The sequence below is a fragment of the Meriones unguiculatus genome, chromosome 6 (genome assembly GCF_030254825.1).
Source record: "Meriones unguiculatus strain TT.TT164.6M chromosome 6, Bangor_MerUng_6.1, whole genome shotgun sequence".
Classification (NCBI taxonomy): Eukaryota; Metazoa; Chordata; class Mammalia; order Rodentia; family Muridae; genus Meriones; species Meriones unguiculatus.
Window position 1 is genome coordinate 41,666,948 of NC_083354.1, and position 20,628 is coordinate 41,687,575.

Sequence of the window (20,628 nt, forward strand, 5' to 3'; positions counted from 1 at the left end):
ACTGTGGCCCCCTCCCCACAAAAAAAAAAAAAAAACAAAAACGGTCATATGTTGAAACCTCGACCTCTAAAGTGATGGTAGCTGGAGAAAACCGCATTGAAGAACTAGTTAGGGTTAAATGCAGTGTTCAGAGAGGGCCCGGTTCCAGTAGAATCTGTTTTTAAAAGAACAGGAAGAGCCAGGTGTGCTTGAATACTCCTGTAATCCCAGCACCTGGGAAGTAGAGAAGACGATCAAGAAGAGTTCAAAGCCGACTCTAACAGGTTTCTACATGAGACCCAATCTCAAAAAACAAACAAAGATTCCGGGGACATTTCCCTCTGCTGCTAACATTCCTCCCAGGGGGAGATGGAAGCAATGTCTAACTCCACCTAAGGCCCCGACGAACCCAGGTACAGTTTCTTCAGAGTTCCCTTTGGGGAAACCAGTGAGTTTCCTGGGCTTGCCTACAGAGAATAGGTAGAAGGGCTATGACCAGAGGGCGGGGGCTTCCCCCACAAAGGCTTTCATAGGAGCCCCTGCCTCTCTCCCCTCCCTGAGGCCATTCAGGGCAGAGCTGTATACAGCAGGCAGGAGGGAGCAGCTGTGACTCTCCCGCCCCCTTTAGTGAGTATAAACAGTAAGCCCAGCTGGGATGATCTTTTGCGAGTGGATACAGCTGAACTCCTAAAATGGTGGCTGTTTAGCTTGGAGAATGGTCCCGTACTACCCGCTCCTTCCGTGTAATTTCCTCAAGATGGCCCAGTGAGAAAGCAGAGAACACAGCTATTGGCAAGCCAGGAAAAGAGGCATCAACAGAAACCAACCTTTTTGGCACCTTCACCCCCAGAACTGTGAAAAACACACCCCTGTTGTCCACGGCACGTCTGTCCTGTTTGCTCTGGCAGCTGGAGACCAGGCATCACCATTGCCAAGGTTTCAAACTTTTTTTTTTTTTTTAAATCCAACCTGGGTGTAGTGGTGCACGCTTGTAATCCCAGCACTTGGGGAGGTAGAGGCAGTTGGATTTCTGTGAGATGGAGGCCAACCTAGTCTACAGAGTGAGTCCAGGACAGCCAAGGCACTCAGAGAAACCCTGTCTCAAAAAAAAAAAATTTATTTAATGTTTTTAAGCTGGGCACTGGTGGTATATGCCTTTAATATGAAAGGCAGACGCAGGTGTGTCTCTTTGAGTTTGAGTCCAGCCTGGTCTACAGAGTGAGTTCCAGGACATCCAGAGCTACACAGAGAAACCCTGTCACAGAAAAAAAAAAAAAAAAAAACATTTCTGTGTCTAAGCATTGTGCCTGCGTGAGGCGTGTATACCACATACATGCCTAGTGCTGGAAGAGGCCCTCCAGTCTTGTGGAACCTGAGTTACAGAGAGTTGTGAGCCTCTTTTTTGGGGGAACGGGGAGAAGTGGGGGCTAGGAACTGAACTCTGGTCCTCTGAAACTGTCTCCAGCAGGGTCCGGTTTTAAACATTTTTAGACACACACCTTCCAACGAAGGAGGAAAGAAACTCAAAACTGACAACCATGAGCAGACAGGGCACACCACGACACTAAGAAAGTGGAGAGCTTTTTAAAAAGTTTTATTTCAAGAACCTTGTTTTTTAACTGGTATTCCAAAAAAAGGTGGGTCAAAGTACAAAAAAAAAGTCAGTTGAATAACAGCAGAGGTTTAGAAATCACAGCTGCAAAAGCAATGTAGAGACAGCACAGACAAAAAAACGATCCAACATATGCAATCCTGCTCGGTTTCTTTGCTTATTTTAAGTGTTTTCCCCCTCCTACAAAACACGTCAGAGCATGCCATGAGATCAGAAAAAGAAAAGCTTAACAAATGCCCAAGAGGAGATGGCGGTCCTTCCCTCCCCCACCCCCCTTCCCTCTCCTCTCTCCTCCGCCTCAGGTTAGGTTATTCTGGAGACAGTTCACCTCCAAGTCATCCTGGTCACCTTTGCCACCCTCAAGTTTGGGCGACATGGAGTTCTGGATGTTAAACGACTCTTCCTCCTTCAGGCAGGACTTGAGAGCTTCCTGGATTTTGTGGGGAGCACTGGGGTCGTCCTGGAAGAGGAGAGAGTTGGGGGGATTGTCCAGAAGAAAGACAACAGGTAGAAAGACCAAAGTAATTGGTCAGTCTTTCCTAGCTGGCAGAGAGCATGGTGGGACGGAGAGAGATGGGGAAAGACTGGAATGAGCCAGGAGAGCCTGCGGGGATGCAGGGCAGTCACCCTCCAGAGAGCGCTGGTCCTGTCTAGACAGACGTTCACACGTCATCTCTGCACTAGGGAAGTGGAGGCAAGACAGACAGAAACTCAGAGCTGGCCTTGGCTACACAGCCAGTTGAAGACCTACATGTACTAAGTAATCGGATTATGAGTAATTTTTTTTTTCAGGCCACTCATCTTTTCTCACAAAGAGGGATGAGGAAGAAAGTGGTATATTTAGTTATTTATTTATTTACAGACAGGGTCTTACTATGTAGCCCTTGCTGGTCCAGAACTCATTATGTAGACCAGGCTAGTCTCAACCACACAGAGATCTGACGGCTTCTGCATCCCCGGTGCGGGGATTAAAGGCATGCACTACCATACCTGGCTAATTCTTTCCTACAGATTTTCCTGGTAAAGATTTATTTTATTATTATTTTTCTCATTTATTTGATTCACCTTACATCCTTGTAGCCCCTCTTCCCTCCTCCCCTCCCAGTCCCACTCTCTCCCTCCTTCATTTTATCATTTTTAATCATGTGTTTGTGTGTGTATCTGTGTGTGTATCTGTGTACCTGAGTGGAGGTGCCTGCAAGCCGTCAGAGGCCTCAGGTTCCCCTGAAACTGGAGTTAATGGCAGTTGTGAGCTGCCTGGTGTGGGGTGCTAGGGAATCTTCTGTAAGAGCTGCAAGTGAGTCCTTAACCCCTGCGCCATCTTTCCAGCCTGAGACACAGGTCCTTTAAATGCTTGAGCGAGGATCCAGGGTCTCATGTGGATGACTGTTCTCACAGGGAGTCCTGGTGAGGGAAGATGGCTTCTCAGCCAGTGTCCCCAGTGGGGCACACGGGGGTTACATACGATTTCTGCCCATAGTCAACTAGAAGCTAAAGATGTGTGGCCTCAGGTCATCAGGACTGTACCTGCTGGAGACACTTACTCACGGGGCTCGCTCAGTCCGAGCTCCAGCATGCCCAGCCACCTCAGCAGTCTCCCACCTTCTGTGTCTGCCCATATTCAAGCTGGTGGTTCAAAACTTACTTTGCAGGCACATCTGTGCCCAGAACAGGCCCCTGACCCTGAGCTGCCTCTGCCCGCTAAGGTCTACACACCAGCGCAGGCCTCTGACCCCACATTCTGAGTTCTCAGAGGGCTGCCATGGTAACTCCTGCCTCATTTCCTTCCCATAAAGAGCCCTGGAGGGAGGATGAAAGCCGGTGACTCCTCAGCTTCTCTGTAGGTGCCCAGATTAAACAGCCCAGTAAGAAGGGGCTGGAGAGGAAGCTCAGTGGTTAAGACTGCTCACTGGTTCTCCCAGAGGCCCCAGGTTCGGTTCTCAGCACCCAGGCTACCCTGGTTCCGAAGGATCCCACACTGTCTGGCCTCCTCAGGTACCAGGCAAGCATATGGTGACATGGCGCATATAAACTCACACATGTACATACACACAGGTTTTTTTTTTTTTTTTTTTTTTTGGCTTTTCAACCCAGGGTTTCCTCTGTGCAGCCCTGGCTGTCCTGAAGCTTGCTTTGCTGACCAGGCTGGCCTTAACTCAGAGATCTGCCTGCCTCTGCCTCCTGAGTGCTGGGATTACAGGCGTGTGCCACCATCGCCTGGCCCAAATATGCTTTTTAAAAGGGTAAATAATACACTCATATCACTAGATATCTTTTAATTTTTTTTTTTTTTTACTTTTTTTGCTTTATTTTGAGATGGAGTTTCACAGTGGCCCTGGCTGTCCTGGAACTCACTACATAGACCAAATTGGCCTAGAACTCACAGTGATCCCCCTGCCTCTGCCACCCGAGTGCTAGAATTAGAAGCATTCAGCATCACCCCCAGATTAGCTTTTTGAAAATATTTCCTTAGGATGTGTCTGTGTGAGCATATGTACTATGTATGAAAACATAGTACAGGCTTGTGACAGACGGAGAGGGCATCATGGGTCCTCATTTATCACTGTTCACCTATTCTTTTGAGGCAGGGGATGGACCCAGGACTCCTGTTTTGTCAGCTAGGCTGGAAGCCAGCAAGTGCCAGTCATCCTCCTGTCGGGGATTGCCAGTGTGTACGGACAGCCCAGCTTGCTGGGGGAGTGCAGGGCTCCGAACGCCAGTCCTCATGATTGTGCAGCCAGCTCTTCGCTCTGGGGCCGGTTCTCTAGCTCCTGTTTGTTTAAACTCTTACAAATTAATTACTGATTATTTGTGCGTGGGAGTAGGGGGGCGGTGCCACAGTGCGCACCCGGAGGTCATAGAATGGATTCTGGGGAGCTAACGCAGGTCAACAGGCTTGGTGGCAAGCCCCTTCGCTTGCTGAGACATCTTGCCAGCCCTGTTTGTTTTTTGAAACAGGGCCTCATGTAGCCCAAACTGCACTTGAACTTAGGTCCCTAAGGATGAACTTGAGTTCCTAATATCCTCATTTTTTACCTTTGAAATTTCAGAATCATACCACGCTCAGCTCCTGAAAAACAGTTCTTACTTTGCTTGCCTACTTATTTTTTTTAGTTTCTGAAATAGGTCTTACTCTGTAGCCCAGGCTGGCTTTGAACTTCCCATGTCGCTCAGGCTGACCTCATGAACCTTCTGCCTCAGCCTCACCAAGTCCTGGAATTACAGGTAATGTGCTACCACATAATGGATCATTCTTGCTTTAGCCACTTCCAAAGTTCACGATAGGGGCAGGAGATAAACTTGGTTGGTAGAACGCTAACCCAGAGTGCGGGAGACCCTTCCCTCCACTTCCACCCCCTCCAAATAAGGCAGGATGGTCTCAAAAGCCCAGGAAGGCACAGCGGGGCTTACAATCACCTCTCCTCTCACAGGGCCAGGTTTCCGGTTCTCGAGAGACCCTCTTACCCTCTGTGCGAGCTCTTCGCGCACATAGAGGAAAAGGTGCGAAGTACGTAACTTTTGTCGCTCTAATGTCACAAAGGTGGGGAAGCCGCCTCCAAGGGCGCAGGGCTGCCGGTCCGTCCCGGTGACCCAGGCCTGTGACCCAGCTACCTGAGCTATTCGGAGGGCCAGGGCAGGAGGATGATGGCACATTCACAGCCAGTCTAAGCTACAGAGAACTGCCTTCTGGGCTTGGGGTGGGGGAAGCAGATCCTAAAAGCATGGAGCAGGGAAACCAAATGGGAATCTTGAACAAGCTATATCCTCCTGCAAAGAGGACAGGCGAGGGAGGGTCTAACCAAGGCAGGGTTCCTTCAGCCCAGCTGTCTCCCCAGAGCTGATCCTGTTAAGCCCAGGGTCACCGAAAGCCCAGCAGACAGGCCCGTCTGTCTTTGACTTGGCAGATGTACCTTGGCCGTGAGGGAACAGACAGATACTTGGCATTCATCCCGAGAACCACTGTGGACCCCATTTCCAGTGCTCCATCCCAGCCATATGGGCACTCTATGCCCAGGGGTAATGTGGGCTCAGGCCTGCCTCAGATGTAAACCTCTACGGGGAAGGCAGCAGGCTGTGCTTCACTGCATATGCCAGGGGAATGTGGGCTCAGGCCTGGGTGTCCATATCCAGACGCAAACCTCTAAGCGGAGGGGGGAAAGCAGGAAAGATTTAAGCATGAGATAAAAAAGCACTAAGGGGGATTGTGCGAAAAAACAAAACAAAACAAAAATGAAAACCAGAACTACTCCTGGGAACCCTGTCAGGTCTTCAGAGGACCCAGGAGTCCCCTTGACTAGACTGATGTGGAACAAAAGGGCAGCTGAGGGCTGGGCTGTCTGCCTGTGGGTTTCAGGTGACTGTACCCCTGCATGCTCCCCAGAAGAAGACCTTCTGGATGGTCTTCTTCAGGGAGGGCTGCTCAGCCACAGAGACGGAGCCATACCTTAGCTCAGAGGAGCAGAGGCAGGAAGGGAACTGATGCCCGTCAAAGCAGCAGACATTTTAAAATCTGAAATCACTTTAGAGTGTGACAGAGGAGTTTACTGCAACAGGTAGGAAGACTGACCAACTCACTCTATGTTAGCTTCTGTAAAAGAAATAACCCTGCTATTAAAGTACACAAAACTGGGCTCGTGAGAGGGCCTGAGGACAGGTGATGGCTGCCAAGCCTGATGGACTGAGTTTGGTCCCTGAAAGTCACATGGTGGAAGGAGAGAACTCCTTCAAGTTACCCTCCGACCTCCACAGTGAGATGACATACATGAACCCATGCATGGGCAGAGAGAAGGTGATGCTGCTGGAGCAAGCTCAAGGGAGGACGAGGTGTGTGAGTATTTATGTATATGTGGTATGCATGGGTCACAGGTCAATCTCTGGTGCTACTCCTCAGCTGAAAATTACCTTTAAGAAACAAAAGGAGCCAGGAGACTACCACTGCCAGACTCTGTCACTTCCCTGAGGGCTGGCCCAACTGCTGTGTCCACCAGTCCTACAGCCCCTGCTTAGGCAGGCTCCAAGGCAGTGACCTGTTCCTGCTCTGTTTTCAAAGCTGTTTCTCTGAGCTATGAACTGGACACAGAGCCCAGCCAAGAGCTGTTCTTTGAACAGGCACATGCAGACACACAGCTCTAGGTAGGGGTGTTTCCTCACTGTCCCTTTCAGAAGGGAAAGGGGTCAGGGACTGTGAAGCTGCCAGAAGGAGCAAACCTTCCTGGGGGTGTTTGTACTGTGAGGTGGGAGCAACCAGCAGACAGCAGCAACTCCATATTGATCACATCTGCTGCTCCATGCAGACAAGATGGCAGGTCCGAGAGGAGCCGAGATAGCCTGCACAGACCACCACTCTCTTGAGATCCATAAGCCCTGACTAAATGTACTTAAGTCCAGCCCTTTCGATGATCTTTATTCTTTCTTTTTGAGACCGGACCTCAAGATGTAGTCCAAGTTGGCCTCAAGCTCTCTGCCATTTTTTTTTTTTTTTTTTTTTTTTTTAAATCAGACAAGGTCTCAAGTGCTGGTTGAATTAATAACAATCCTCCTGCCTTAGCTTCCTAAGTGAGTCAGCATAATCAGCTTCAGATAGGAAACATTCCTAACCTACAGGAGGGATCTCTTGTCAGGGCAGGTCTAGAATATTAGAGATCAATGAGCCCTGACTCTCTAAGGTCTAATCAAAGAGCTTCTCAAACCTCTGCTTCAATGTCAATGCTCTGGTCGGAAGCGTCTCCTGCAGTGCCCACGTCTGTGTAACTGTGTTCTGTATACTGACCAAGTTTTAAGTGTTCATTAGGATGGAGCCTGCATCATGTGCAGAATTCTTAGATCTAGACATGATATAATTTTGTTCAGATGGCTGCTACTTAATTTTTAAGATTCTCTGATCTGGGCAGTGGTAGCATACGCCTTTAATCCCAGCATTCCGGAGGCAGAGGCAGGCAGATCTCTGACTTTGAGGCTAGCCTGGTCTACATAGTGAGATCCAGGACAGCCTGAAATCCTGTTTCAAAACCACCACCACCAACAACAAAGAGATTCTTGGAAAGTATCCCGTATTATACTGCCCAGGTGGCTTAGCTAGGCCGTGTCTTCAGAACACGGATATTGTTACTGTGAACTTTTTTGGTGGGTTTCAACTGATACTATGAATCTGTCCTTCTAAGAACAGAATTAGAAGCCAGGTGTGTACACACCTGTAATCACAACATTTAGGAGACAGAGGTGGGAAGATCAGGAGTTCAAATTCCTCACAGGCGGCCACACTACCTAGGACCAGTCAGTCATGGAGGTAGCTCATGCCCATAGTTCTAGGAATTGGGAGATGGAGGTGGGAGGATCCACTGCCAATTCAATGTTATCAGTTACATAGTGAGTATCTGCCTCAAAAACAAAAACAAAACGGCCTCCCCCCCAAACACATGGATCAGAATTATCCCTAGACTAGTAATTCTAACAGTGTCTGTGCTCATCTTGCATGTGGAAATCTGCTAGCTGCACCAAGGAGGGGAAAGCTTCTTTACTCCAAGGGGCAATCACCATTTGCTTTGGTGACCACCAGGAAATTCCCCAGCAATGTGAGGTAAAAGTCAATAATGACAGACTTGTAAAGGACAGGCAATGCTTCAGATTATGAGCCATTCTAGAAGATTCCAGAACCTGTATCTCAGCCTGTCAGAAAGCGATGCTCCAGAAAGTGCTGTCCCCTTCCCTGCCCCACTGGGCTGCCCTGAGCTGATCTTCAAAGCTGTCTGGAGACTTCCTCCTCTGAGACAGGGTAAGGGGACGGGGGCGGGGGCAGGGGCAGAGGCATGCAAAAGGGGAAGATGTGAAGAAGACAAGTTACCTGACAGACAATGTTATCATAGTGAGCCAAGGCACGGGCATGGGGGGAGGAGACACAGGGAGTGTCGCAAAGTTTCCTTACATTTGGATGAGAGCCCTCCGCAATGGTAGAGAGGGAGAAGTTATCGTTGTGGAGCTCAGAGGGGGTCCGGAATTTGCTGGAAGGACAGAAGAAAGAAGGGAAAAAAGTAAGTCAAGTGACTGTGGTAAAATGGTACCAGTAATGCCTCCACTTCACACTCAAATACTGTATTACACCATGAACACAGTGGGCCGCAACAGGACTTGACTTGCCACTGGGAACAAACTTCGGCCACTTAAACTGACCCAACACTCTCTCTCTTATCCCCTGGGATTTTCATGCTCAAAGAAGCACACTGGGACTTAAAAGAACTGCCGGTGATATGAACAACTATGACTGTGTTTGTGCATGCCAGGCAATTACAACTGCATCAAGACAACCATCTGGCCAACAGTGACTGCATGATGCCAGCGACAGTAAGACACAATCCAATTTCAGAGACGCTAGTATGTGACGAGAAATATGTATCTTAGAATCAATAAATGTCGCACTATCTGCAGGGCTGAGGGCATCCTCAGGGCAGTCGTGCTTCTTCTCAGGCCATCCACCCTCAACAGCTGCCCTGACTGAAGTGGACCTCTGCACCCCCACCTCCTACTCCCTGCACACCCATTGTTTTGGTGTAGCCATGGAATGAGGAGCCAAGGGTCCTGGCTTGTGTCCCTCTGGAGCAATCACGTGCGCAGATTTATGTCCCTGCCTCGATGCACAGGGACAATACAGGAGGGGCCCTGTCAGCCCATGGCGGTTAGCTGGAAGGCCACGGGGCTGACACTATCTGCACACTGTCTTAACCCAGGACAGGAGCAACACTGTGTTTTGTTTTTTTTCCCAGGACTCAGGGAAAGTCCCTCAGGGAGTCTCAAGACCACTGCTGCATAAATTCTCTTGGGTCCCAAGGAAGCCAGGGGCTAGTCTTTTCAGACCTTTATGACACTTTAAAAAGTTTGTTTTTTTTTTTTTTTTTTTTTACTTTGCTTAGTGATCAGAGATTAGCTAGTGCATAAGGTCACATTTGAGTGTTCAAGGACTTGATGGTAAATGTCAACTCTTAGATGCGCAGCTGGCACAGCTGGCAAGCCAAAATGAGACCCTGTCTTCCCGTGTGGTCCTTAAGATACACAGTACAAGTTATTGCTGACTGCTCATCCAATTCCGTTCTGTTTGGAGTAGGGGTTGGCCAGTGTCTGTGTGGCGTGCACGAGCAAGTGTGCATGAGTCTACACACATGTATGCAAAATAGGTACACCTAATTAAGAGTAAAATGGATCACTCCTAAAGGGTGAACATAGACAGTGACCAAAGGGACTGTTTCCGAGTAGTAAACACTCCCAAAGGGTGAGAATGAGCAACTAAGAGACTATTACACATACACAGGGGACCCTCTGGGGTGGGAGGGGCTTTATTTTATTTTACTATTTATTTTTGAGAAAGGGCCTCACAGCCTCACGTAGCTCAGGCCTCCCTATGCTCCAGAGGATGACCTTGAACTTGGGGTCCTCTGGCTTCCACCTCTCCTGAGCACTGGGATATATTGTCACACCGGGTTTATGTTGTGCAAGGGTTCAAATGGTAGCTTGGGGCTTTGGAGGCAAGCATCCTGTCACCTGAGCTAACTCCCTAGCCTGGGGGGGGGGACGCTCTCCTCAGCATCCACTGAGGAGGAGGGGCTGATATTAAATGACAGCCGATTGGAAGGGGCTGGAGTTACTCCATACTGATTTGCGAGTAAGATCCTTGCACTGGCCACTGCGTGTCAAAGGCCAGGGAATCAGGTTAGGCAGGCAGAGTGGGCACAGTGAGTGTAGGAGCAATTCACACGGGAACATGGTATACGCTGGTGGCCCTCTCCTTACCACTCTCTTGCCCGGGTTTTAGGTATTGGAACATGGCTGAGAGTTTCACAGGGCCCAGGGCTTCACCTGGCACAGTCTATGTATGAATGGATAAACTTGGGTGAACTGGAGGACAGGAGCCAAAAGCCCTCTGGGAACAGCCTGGGTTGGAGTCAGTGCCGGCTGACAGAGGCTGCCGGGTTCAGACTTACTTGGCCCTCCGCAGCTTGGTGTTCTCGGCCTTGAGCAGATAGAGCTTCTTGGCAAAGAACACCGTCATCATGAACAGGAGGAGCATCACGAGGGCAGCCGAGCCAACGGCCACGCACACCACCTGGAAGTCGGTGACGACGGACTCACAGCGCATCCCCTTGTGCCAGATGTAGTCCTGAGTGCTACACCTACAAGGACACGGAGGGCCGCAGGTAACGGGGCAGGCAGTCCTGTCCACAGCAAGAGCCCGAGGCTGACGCCAACAACCCACGACCCAACAGGTCACAGGACCGCGGCACCCCCAGTCTGAGCAGAGCTCATCATTATCCTCACCCTGACTTTACAGCTGTTCTATGAAACAAGCCAGGTGTTCCATGGCCTGTGATATGAGGTGAGAGAAGCTGAGAAACAGACGGAAAATCTCTAAGTTACATGGCTGGTGAGTGACAGGGGCGGGAACAGCATCCTGGACTTTTGCCTTGCAGGGATTCCCAGAATTCTGCCTGCCCTGGCTCTGGGTAGAAGATGCATAGAGATGTGATTCAAGGTGAAATACCGGGACCTGCCTTGCACACACACACACACACACACACACACACACACACACACACACACGGCAGCCTCTATCCCACCTAGTTCACATGACACTGAAAAACAAGGACCTGACAGACACACAGAGGTGCATGGATATCCCCTTCTTTCCCTTACAGCCTCAAAGGTTCTGCCCCTAACCCTTCTCTGGACTGTGAGAACGACCCGCTAGCACAGTGAGAATCACCCCTCGGGGTGGGCTTTCGTCCTTTTGTTGAGTGACTTTCTCTTGCCCTTGGGGACATTCCCAGGCTCCAACTCTTCCAATGACATTGCTGTTTCCATGGGAACCAGGCTGCTTCAAAGAGGAGAGATGTGGAAGGATACAGAGGCAGGCAAAGGAGAGAGGACTTGAACCTTGGGTGAATGACAGACTAGAGAAAGGGGCACAGGGATGAGGAGATTATGCGCTGGTGAACGGGCTACCTCACACCCAGGACAGGGTGGGGAGATGTGCCTAATAAGGAATTCTTGTTTTCCAACGGAATCTCTCTGCGATGGGAGGTACAGACGACCCATTTAAGGTTGCCAGGGAATGCAGACCCCTCCCTGTGGGGGCCCCTCTCACCCAGTGTTCTAGAAAAGTTCTGCCCTAGCTCAGATCCTCTCCCTGCAGTGGGTCAGGGTGGCGAGACAAAGGCACGATGCAGTCTGCAACGAAAGACTCAGCAGTCTCCTGTGAGTGGAATGTAAAACAGTCTGCAAGCAGCCGCCAGGCCTGGGTGTGCAAAGCTGAGGAGGAGCCTGGTAGGGGGGTCTGCCTGTCATCTTGGGACAGAAGCTGAGTGAGGGGGATTGGTGTGGGCCATGTGGAGAAGGTTCCCTGTTGGGGAGAGCAGCCCTGCACACTAGCAAGGAGGACAATCTTTCTCCTACTGGAGAATCCCCCTGAGAGTGCCAGGAGGTTCTGGGCGCTGCCACAGCTCTCCAAAGGCAGGACTCCAGATTTCACGCTGTGGTGGGAAGCTCACTTTGAAGGTAAAAATGTCAGGCCTCCAGCAGGATGAAAGACGATCTTGCAGAGACTGCTGTTCCCAGCCTGAACTCATCACTACAGCTGAACAGACTGAAGACAGAACAAACTTGGTGGGCTTTAGCTAACTGGAAGCCTCTTTCTAACACTACCATAATTTTGGGGGTCAGGATCTCACTTTACCAGGGTGGTTGCAAACTGGCTATGTAGCTAGTCTTGATCTCCTGTTTCTTTTGCCCCCTCTCCCTCACAGTGCTGGGACCACAGGCTTTAGTTCCTGCGCTCCTCCATCATCGTACTTTTTTGGTTAAAGAAACTACTCTCGGCAGTGGCTGGACAGCTTCAACCGGAACTGCGTGGTTGCATCCTCTATGGATGATCCATGACATCAACAGAGCTGGAGCTCAGCTTCTAGGCCAAGGCGCTACACCCAAACCTTAAGCACTTCTTACAGGAGAAAAACCATTGAGACAGTGAGCCACAACTGGGTGTGGCTCAGGCACTTCCCCTTGGGAGGTAGAAGCAGGGGGTTCAGGAGCTCAGGGCTCTCCTTGGCTACACAGGGAGTTCAAGGTCAGCCTAGACTGCAGAAGACCCTGTCTTTTAAGAGCAAAAAGAAAGAGCTAGGCTTGGTGGTGCATACCTAAAGCACAGCACTTGGAGGCAGGCAGGCAGATCTTTGTAGTTTGAGGCCCGCCTGGTCTATAGAGTGAGCTCCTGGACAGCCAGGGCCATACAGTGAGAACTTGCTAAATAAATGAATGGGAACAAAAACAATGGGGGGGGAAATTCAGCGGTGGTAGTGCGCGCCTTTAATTCCAGCGCTTGGGCAGGCCTAGGCAGGTGGATCTCTTGAGTTTGAGGCCAGCCTGGTCTACAGAGTGTGAGTTTCAGCACAGCCAGGACAATACGGAGAAACCCTGTCTTGAAAAACAAACAAATAAACAAAAACCAAGAAAAGAGATCTGTTGAAAAGAGCAATGCTCCTCTGAGGTCCAGTGAGAACAAGACTGTGTCCTTCTCCACTTCTTAAAGACCAGCCCAGATCACCCTGGCCTTCGGATCCTCCCACAGGAGCTAACTTTCCATCAGATAAATCTCTCCCTGTAAGGCCATTCCCAGAGGTGAGGTGACTGATGAGGTATGGGATGGTGGCGTTAGACAATGTCCTTGGGGTCTCTAAACTCTCATCTTTGAAAACATTACAGACTTACTATCCCCAAAAAGGCAATCAACCATGGAGGCGCTCAAAATTAAAAACCCCACCTACCAGCAAGGCTTTCTGAAAAGATTCAGCTTGACTCCACCTGTTTATGTGTGGCTGCTCTGGGGTGGGCCTAGGGGTGCACTTTGACTTCATAGGCCCATATCCACTTCAGAGACATTGGGCCTTGTGGCCAAATACATCCAGCCTGGCAGGAAAGCCCAGCTGTCATCTTAACTTCTCAGCAGGGCTCAGGCTTGCGCCCTTTACTAGTGTGGCTGCTTTCCAAAGCCCTTGGAGAAATCCCTTCACTTCTGAGGAACTTGTCCTGGTGGCAAGATCACAAAAAACTTTTTTTTTTTTTTTTTGAGACTGTGTAGCCCATTTTGGCTTCAAATTCACAACTGTCTTTCCTCAGCCTTTCCAGTTACAAAAAGGTGTGGTACCCAACATGCCTGGCTCTCAGCAAACCTGGAAATCCTGTGAATGCACCTGGTCTGGGGAGCTGTACCTCTCCAATGCCTCTCTTCCCTGAGTCTGTCCCATCTGCACTGCTCAGGTGCTGTTTTACCTGACATGTCACCCCCTTACCTGCAGAAAGCCCCTATGTTCTCCACCAGGTAGCACTGGCCGCCATTGTGACAGTAACTTGGGAAGAGGTCACAGACTGACCGGCAGGAGCCATTGTGCCTGACGAAGCCAATTCGGCACTCTGTGCCATTTTCGCCTGAGGCCAGGTCCCTTCCTGGATCTCCAGGGCGGGGCCTGAGCGAGATGCTGCTGCCGGGGACCATCCCCAGAGTGTGCTGTGGCGGGACAGCGTGCCACCGGCTGGTGGGCTGTCCTGTCCCAGGCCCCACGCCAGGCTTTTGAGAGGGCAGGAGAAGGTCATTTCCGTCTTCCAGATCTCCGCCTCCCACTGCATCCTTATCCTCCTCCTCTTCCTCCTCCTCTTCTTCCAAATCATCGTAGAAGGATGTGGTGGGGTAGAAATCAGACTCATCAAAGGGGGTGAAGTCATCGTATAAGTCAAGCAGGCTCCAGGAGGGGGTCTCTCCTTCCGTATCGGGGTGATTCTCGGAGGCTCCTGGTGACCCCGGGAAGCTGCCCACGTCTGCACCACGACCCTCACTATCCAATCCTTCAAAGTAGTCTATGTCAATTATATCTGAGGCTGGTTGGGTCTCTACAGTGCCTTGAAGGGGATTAGTGGGCTCTGGCCCTTGAGGGTCGGGTGTGCTGCCCCCCAGGTTCAGCCAAACTTCCAAGGGGCTCTCCTTGGGGAGTTCAGGGCTGGCGCTAGGCTTATCACGGGTAGTGGGGGAGGGAGGTCCACTGGCTTCAGTAGCCTCAGGGGTGGCAGGGAGCATTGTAGACGACCCAAGGGCCTCATCAGGAGACTGGAGCGTAGCTGGAAGGGTCTGGGCGTCGCCACTGCCAGCCTCCGAAGTTGCTGCAGCCAGGCCTGGGCTATCTGGCTCTAGCCAGGCAGCGCCAGTCACTGCAGCCGATGCCTCCAGCTCCTCTGGCCCGAGCCTAGGCCCCACTGCAGCCAGCTCACTGCCGGGCGCTGTCCACGCGGTCTCGTCTTCCCCAGCTGCTGGCAGGCCGGCTTCCTCCCGCGTGTCATTGGCACGCGGCTCCCAGGCAAGGCCGCTCCTCACCAGCTCTTCAGCCTCGATCGCACTGCCTGCTTCCCGGGCTGTGGGAGGGAGGGCGAGGGGCAGGGTGTCAAGGTGGCTCTTGGGGATGAGAGGCTCTGCTCTAGATCCAGCAGACCTGGGTTCCACCCTGGGACACTGCTTCGGTGTCCAAGGCCACGCCCCACTTTTAAGGCCCGCCCCTGAGTCCGCCTCCTAAGCCGGGCAAATACACCTTGCCTATGGTTCCCCGCCCCAGATAGCACCCACAGTCTGAGAGGCGAGGTCAGGGTAGTACCCCAACTCTGGTTCATCCTTGCCTCATCTTTCGAACCCCGCCCCGCCTACAAATCTCACCCAGGCCCCGCCCCCATTTCAGGCCCCGCCCCTACCTCAAGACCCCACCCCCACCCTAGCCCACCCTGCGGTCTGCACTCAGGCTAAGGGCTGCTCCCCGCTGGCCCGTGTCACCCCCACAGGTCCTCTTCTCCTCCTCTTTCCCGCCCGGGTCCCCGGCTGCAGGCCTGGCGGTGCCCCGCCCCCTTGTCAGGGCTTGGGGACTCCACCTGGACCTGAAGGCAGCGAGACCCTGGCACGGGGTGGGGCGCGAGGGCTGGCCGGGGTTGCGGTCGCGGTGGGTACCTACCGGGCACGGCCCCAGCGGTGAGCACCAGCGTGGCCCCCAGAAGCAGCAGCGCCGGCGGCGGCCCCCGGCCCGGGCCCCCGCCTCCAGCTCGGCCCATTGCGCGGAGCCCTGGCCGCTGTGCGCGGTGCGCGCGGCTCGGCTGCGCCCTCGGCTCGCCCGGCCGCCGCGCCTGCCGCCCGTCTGCGGCCGCCTCAGCCCACGGTGGGCAGCATGAGCCGCCGCATGCCGCCGTCAGCCGCTGTCCTCCGCGCCGCGCCTCCCCGCCTCCCGCGCCGCCGCCGCCGCCGCCGCGCTCGGCGCCGCCCCCACTCCGCCTGCCCCGCCGCACGTCGCGTTGACGCCGGCCCCTCTCGGTCCTCCTCGCCAAGGGGGCGCACGGACCCCTCTGGCACCGGCCGTGGAGGGCGACGGCGCGCGGCGCGCGGGGGCAGCAGCAAGGCCGCCGGGGGAAGCCGACAGGTGCACGGGCGGGAGCCCGCGGGGCCCTGCGCCGCCCGCTCTCCCCTGCTGAGCGCGCTCGGCCGCGGACCTCCGAGGAACCCACCCGCCACGCGCGCGCAGGGGAGGCGGGGACGTCGCGGGCTCAGACACCCGCAGGCTCGGGGCGGGGCTCGGAAGGGCCGCAGGGGGCGGAAGCCCGCGCCCCCCGTGGGGAAAGCAGCGGAGCCCGCGGCACGGACGCTCGGGTTTCTGCGCCAACCCGCTGTTGGGGCAGGGAAGGCTCTCCAGTCGGTCTCTTGAGTTTTCTTCACGAGAGCAGTGCGAACGTCGACAGAACCTGGCAAGGAGGCGAATACGACGGCCTAGGCTCTAATCGGATCAGACCTAATCCGTCCACAGCCAAAGCCATTAGTTTAGATCTTGCACAGCAAGGCCCACCCAGCGCATTACCGGGCAAGGGGTGAGCCTGGTCCCTAGTACTCTGACTTCGCCTTGCTTTCTCTAAATCCAGGGCGGCGCTTGAGTCCCTTTCTACGTACGCAGGTGACCAGTTCTATCCAAACCCAATCACTACCGGGTGCACAGGGAATGTGCAGGTCTCCGTTCCTAACCTAGGTTCACTGCTGACAGGGAGGGAGGGCAGGCAGAGCTACAGCTCCGTCAGAGTCGTTCCCGCCTCCAAGTAGCCTACTTCTTGATGTCTTATGATCGACCTAAGTGGTTATGATCAGCTCAGCCCAAGGACACGGGACAGCGTTGGTGTTGATGCTCTCAGTTCCGTCAGAGAACAAATATGATCAAGATGGGAGCCCTTATTTAATCAGTTTTACTCAAATCTTCCAGCGGGGTTGCCTCGGTTCAGCACTTTTCTCCCACAGCTACGGCTGCGGCTTATCTGCTCAGGCTAGAGTTCCCTCCAGGCTGACAAACTTCGTGCCACACAAGCTCAATTTTCCATCCCCCTGCCCTCTGTGAGGCCCGCCCGGCCTGTTTAGTTACGCACTTACATCCCGATCAGGAGCTGGCTTGGAGGTGGTTCTGTAGGGCCTGAAGAAGGCATCTATGTCTGGCGTCCCAGCTCCTTGAGTTTGGAGTTCCAGTCAAGAGGGAGTTTGCTTACCAAGATATAATACCTGCTTCTCTTCAGTTCTTGGGTGGTAGTTGTTGGGAGTTCTTATCTCTTTCTTGATCTAGAGTAAGTCTGCGTGGAAGGTCCTGTGTAAGTTCACGTCTAGGGCATGGTCACAGTAGAGTGTCTTTTCTTACTCATGGTAAAACACTAAGGGGTAGGGAGGGCACTTTCCTAAAATGAGTGAGGCTTTAGGTTCAATTCGCAGTAATGCAAATATTTGCTGGGTCATCGTAGCTCATGTCTGTAATCCCTGTCTGGAACCAACCAAATTATCAACCCTAACTTATTTCCCATCTTTATCCTTTTAAATTATTATTTTTTGATCAGTAAAACAAACATGATACAAAATGTCAAGTATTTCCTTCCTCAACTATCTTCTCCACCCCCTGGAGACAAACACTGCTACCACGTTGTTCAATTGTGTGTGTGTTGCCTGAAACGGAACCTTGTGCCTTCCTTGGACATTCAAGGAAAGTGCTGTCAATGAGCTATATATGCAGCACCAATTTGGAAATTAAAAAACCAAAACCCAAACCCAAACAGAGCAACTTGACATTCTGATCCTCCTCCCTAGCACTGAGATTGAGGATGCCTGTAAGTCGAATGGGAAAAGCCCGTTCAGGGAGGCCTACGAAGAGAAGAGCAAGATTTCGGGAAGACTGCAGTATGAAAGGGTAGCAGTGTCAGAGGAATGTTCAGCGTGTACCTGAAGGCTGAGGAAGCTTAAGGAATGACAGGAGAACTAGACAAAGAAGCGACCCACTTTTACCATGTCCTCTGTTCACATCATGTATCATTTGGGCACCAGAGATCTTCTGCATGGTAATGGCTTCTTCATGTCTGTTTCCTAACAGGTTTTGGTAACTTGCCTCCAAAGCCAAGCCATAACGACCATTGCCATGACTGTCACGTGCATCCGTATGTACACAAAAGAGGCACTGGCTGTGCCAGGGGGCTACTGTCACCCTTTCCATTGCCACAGACCAGGCATAGTTTGGTCTGGATAGAGAACATCAGTTTGACTTTAAATCCTCAGGATAAACACTAACCTAATGAAAACTTGGCTTTTTTTTCTTTTCTCAAAGTACATTCATCTGAACATGGAGGCTTTTATTTCACCTTTTAAAGATTCATTTTTGTGTGCACAGATGTTTTGCCTGCATATGTATGTGCATCACACCCACACCTGGTATCCAGGAGGCCAGAAGAGTATTATCGGATGCTGGGAACTGGAATTAGTTGGTTGTGAGCCACCACGTGTATGCTCTGTAGGAACACATGCTTTTAACCTCTGGAACTCTACAGACCAGGCAGGGCTCAAACTCATAGAAATCCACCTGCCTCTGCCCCCCCCCCCAAGTGCCAGGAGTAAAGTTATGTGGCACCATGCCAGGCTCAGCCTTAAATCAACCCCACCCCAATCCACCCCCACCGCCTTGAGACAGGGTTTCTCTGTGTAGCCTTGGCTGTCCTGGACTCACTTTGTGGACCAGGCTGGTCCTGAACCCGGAGATCAGCCTGCCTCTGCCTCCCTGAGTGCCAGGATTAAAGGCATGCAACACCATGCTGGGCTTCAGCCTTAAGTTCTTAACCCCCTGCCTCCCCTCACAAATTCTGGACTTACAGGTTTGTCACCATATGCCTAACTGCTATGCCATTAGTAATATCCATCATAGAATGCTCAGGCTTTTGATCCTAGGCCTAGAGACAACCTTTTTGTTGGGTGGTAGTGGTGGTAATGGGCTACTAGGAACAGGCCTACTCACACCATTCCTGGTAGGAAGGGTAGGGCTAAAAGGCCTTTGTGTTGATATAACTTGCTCATGTTGGAGATCAAGTGTGTTCATCTCAGAAAAAGGGTGTCAAACTGGGGAGCCATTTTGCCAGGCAATGGTTTATATTAGATTGGGAAGGGCTTTTGAATTTATTAACTAACTCCAAAGCCAGGCCAGTCGTAGTTACCACACAAGTAATTAACTAGACTTCAGAGGGGCCCTGGTTCATTGGCAGAGGACTAAGTACTTCTCAGGCCCGCTGAGAATGGCCCAGAGCTGGGCATGATGGCACATGGGAGGTAGAGGCCATCCTGGGATATGTGAAGGTCTGTCCAACAGACAGCAAAAGTGAGCCGACACGGAGTGAGGACTGCGACAATCCAGTTGGCTACTAGAAGTCTATCAGGGTCAAGGCCAATCCAGATACAAGACTTCAGCCTGCCACAACCCCTGAGATCTACCACTTCTGCCCTAACACCTGCTCCATCTAGGAGAGCAAATGATGGGCTGCTAGGAATCAGACTAAGACATCCTTTTTTTCTGCCAGATGCCTACACTGTCAAGTATGGGTATTTTGCTGAGATCTTCACCAACTACCCCTAGGGCAGGTGATTTCTCCAATAAAAGGTAAAGCTACTGCCAGCACAGACCACATGGCTGCTCTCCATGAAGCTCTATGAACATGCAAAGGCTTCTGGGTACATAAGTGGTAAGGACACCTCCAATTTCTGCACAGCAACTAGACACAGACCACTTCACCACTAGCTTTCCCAGGGGTCAGAACAGGGCAGACCTGTGCCAGAGGGCACAGGGGTATTAACTGTTAACTGGGTCCGTAAATTTTCCCTTTCCCATTAGCCATCCCTGTCTGTCCCCCAAGGGTGTCTCTGTATAGCCCTGGCTGTCCTGGAACTTGCTTTGCAGACCTTAAACTCAAGAGACCAGTCTGCCTCTGCCTCCTGAATTGCTGGGATTAAAGGTATGTGCCACCACACAAGCAAGCCTATTAGCAGTGGTCTTTAAGCCTTTTGAAAACATAGCATCTCCCATGCCTCCAGGCCAGACACCTGTTATCCATTCTCTTGTTTATTCTGTTTTGTTGCCTCCGCCTCCCTACGTGAACCACCACCATCACCTGGACGTTCTTTATAGCAGTCTTGTTCAGAACCCAAACACTCCCCCACCTATGTGGCTGGCCCAATGTGGCTTCACAGAGATCCACTTGCCTCTCTGCCCTTTATGACAGAGATATGGGTTCCCAGGATTCAGACTAGCTCCCGCTCCCCCCCACCCCCGCCAGGACATCACAGGCAGCCTGCCAGAAGCCATGCCCCACCTCCCACTAGACTGAATTCAGGGTACTATGCGGAAATGACAGATCCGTCAGTTCAGATTTTGCCAGTTTTCATGAAAAAATGTTTTTGGAGGTCTTACCTATAGGCTGGTCTCAAACTTTCAATCTTCCTAAACTGTGATCACAGGCATGTATTACCATGTCCCCCCCCACCTTCATGATACTATAGATTACTTTCACTTTCTTCAAGGTTTGCCTTACATGAAATGCTGTTTATTTCTGTTCACATTCTGGTGGCCTGGATGGGTCAGCCTGCCTAGTTTGTTTGTGGCTGTGATTTACTTGTATGGAAGTTACATACATCTCAAAAT

At 51.8% G+C, this 20,628-nt stretch overlaps 1 protein-coding gene across 2 annotated transcripts; it reads right to left on the reverse strand.

The window, feature by feature from the left end:
* Nucleotides 1-1,552: 1,552 nt before the first annotated feature.
* On the reverse strand, nt 1,553-16,623 carry Cspg5 (chondroitin sulfate proteoglycan 5). Of its 2 annotated transcripts, none has more exons than XM_021647939.2 (5): nt 15,616-16,623; nt 13,921-15,031; nt 10,561-10,749; nt 8,514-8,589; nt 1,553-2,051 (listed from the first exon to the last, which is right to left on the reverse strand). In XM_021647939.2, the coding sequence occupies exons 1-5, from the start codon at nt 15,710-15,712 to the stop codon at nt 1,890-1,892; spliced, it is 1,635 nt and encodes a 544-aa protein (XP_021503614.1). In that variant the 5' UTR covers nt 15,713-16,623; the 3' UTR covers nt 1,553-1,889. The 2 variants fall into 2 exon arrangements, with proteins under 2 accessions (XP_021503614.1, XP_021503613.1); XM_021647938.2 differs by having other exon boundaries at nt 8,433-8,589.
* Between the last annotated feature and the right edge of the window lie 4,005 nt (nt 16,624-20,628).

Bases quoted from the DNA above. Each gene is read 5' to 3' on its own strand.
- Cspg5 (XM_021647938.2), bottom strand. From the start codon at position 15,712: ATGGGCCGAGCTGGAGGCGGGGGCCCGGGCCGGGGGCCGCCGCCGGCG. The intron at 15,032-15,615 runs GTAGGTACCCAC...TCCCTCCCACAG, and splicing joins CACCGCTGGGGCCGTGCCCG to CCCGGGAAGCAGGCAGTGCG. The intron at 8,590-10,560 runs GTAAGTCTGAAC...CTGTCCTTCCAG, and splicing joins ACCAAGCTGCGGAGGGCCAA to CAAATTCCGGACCCCCTCTG.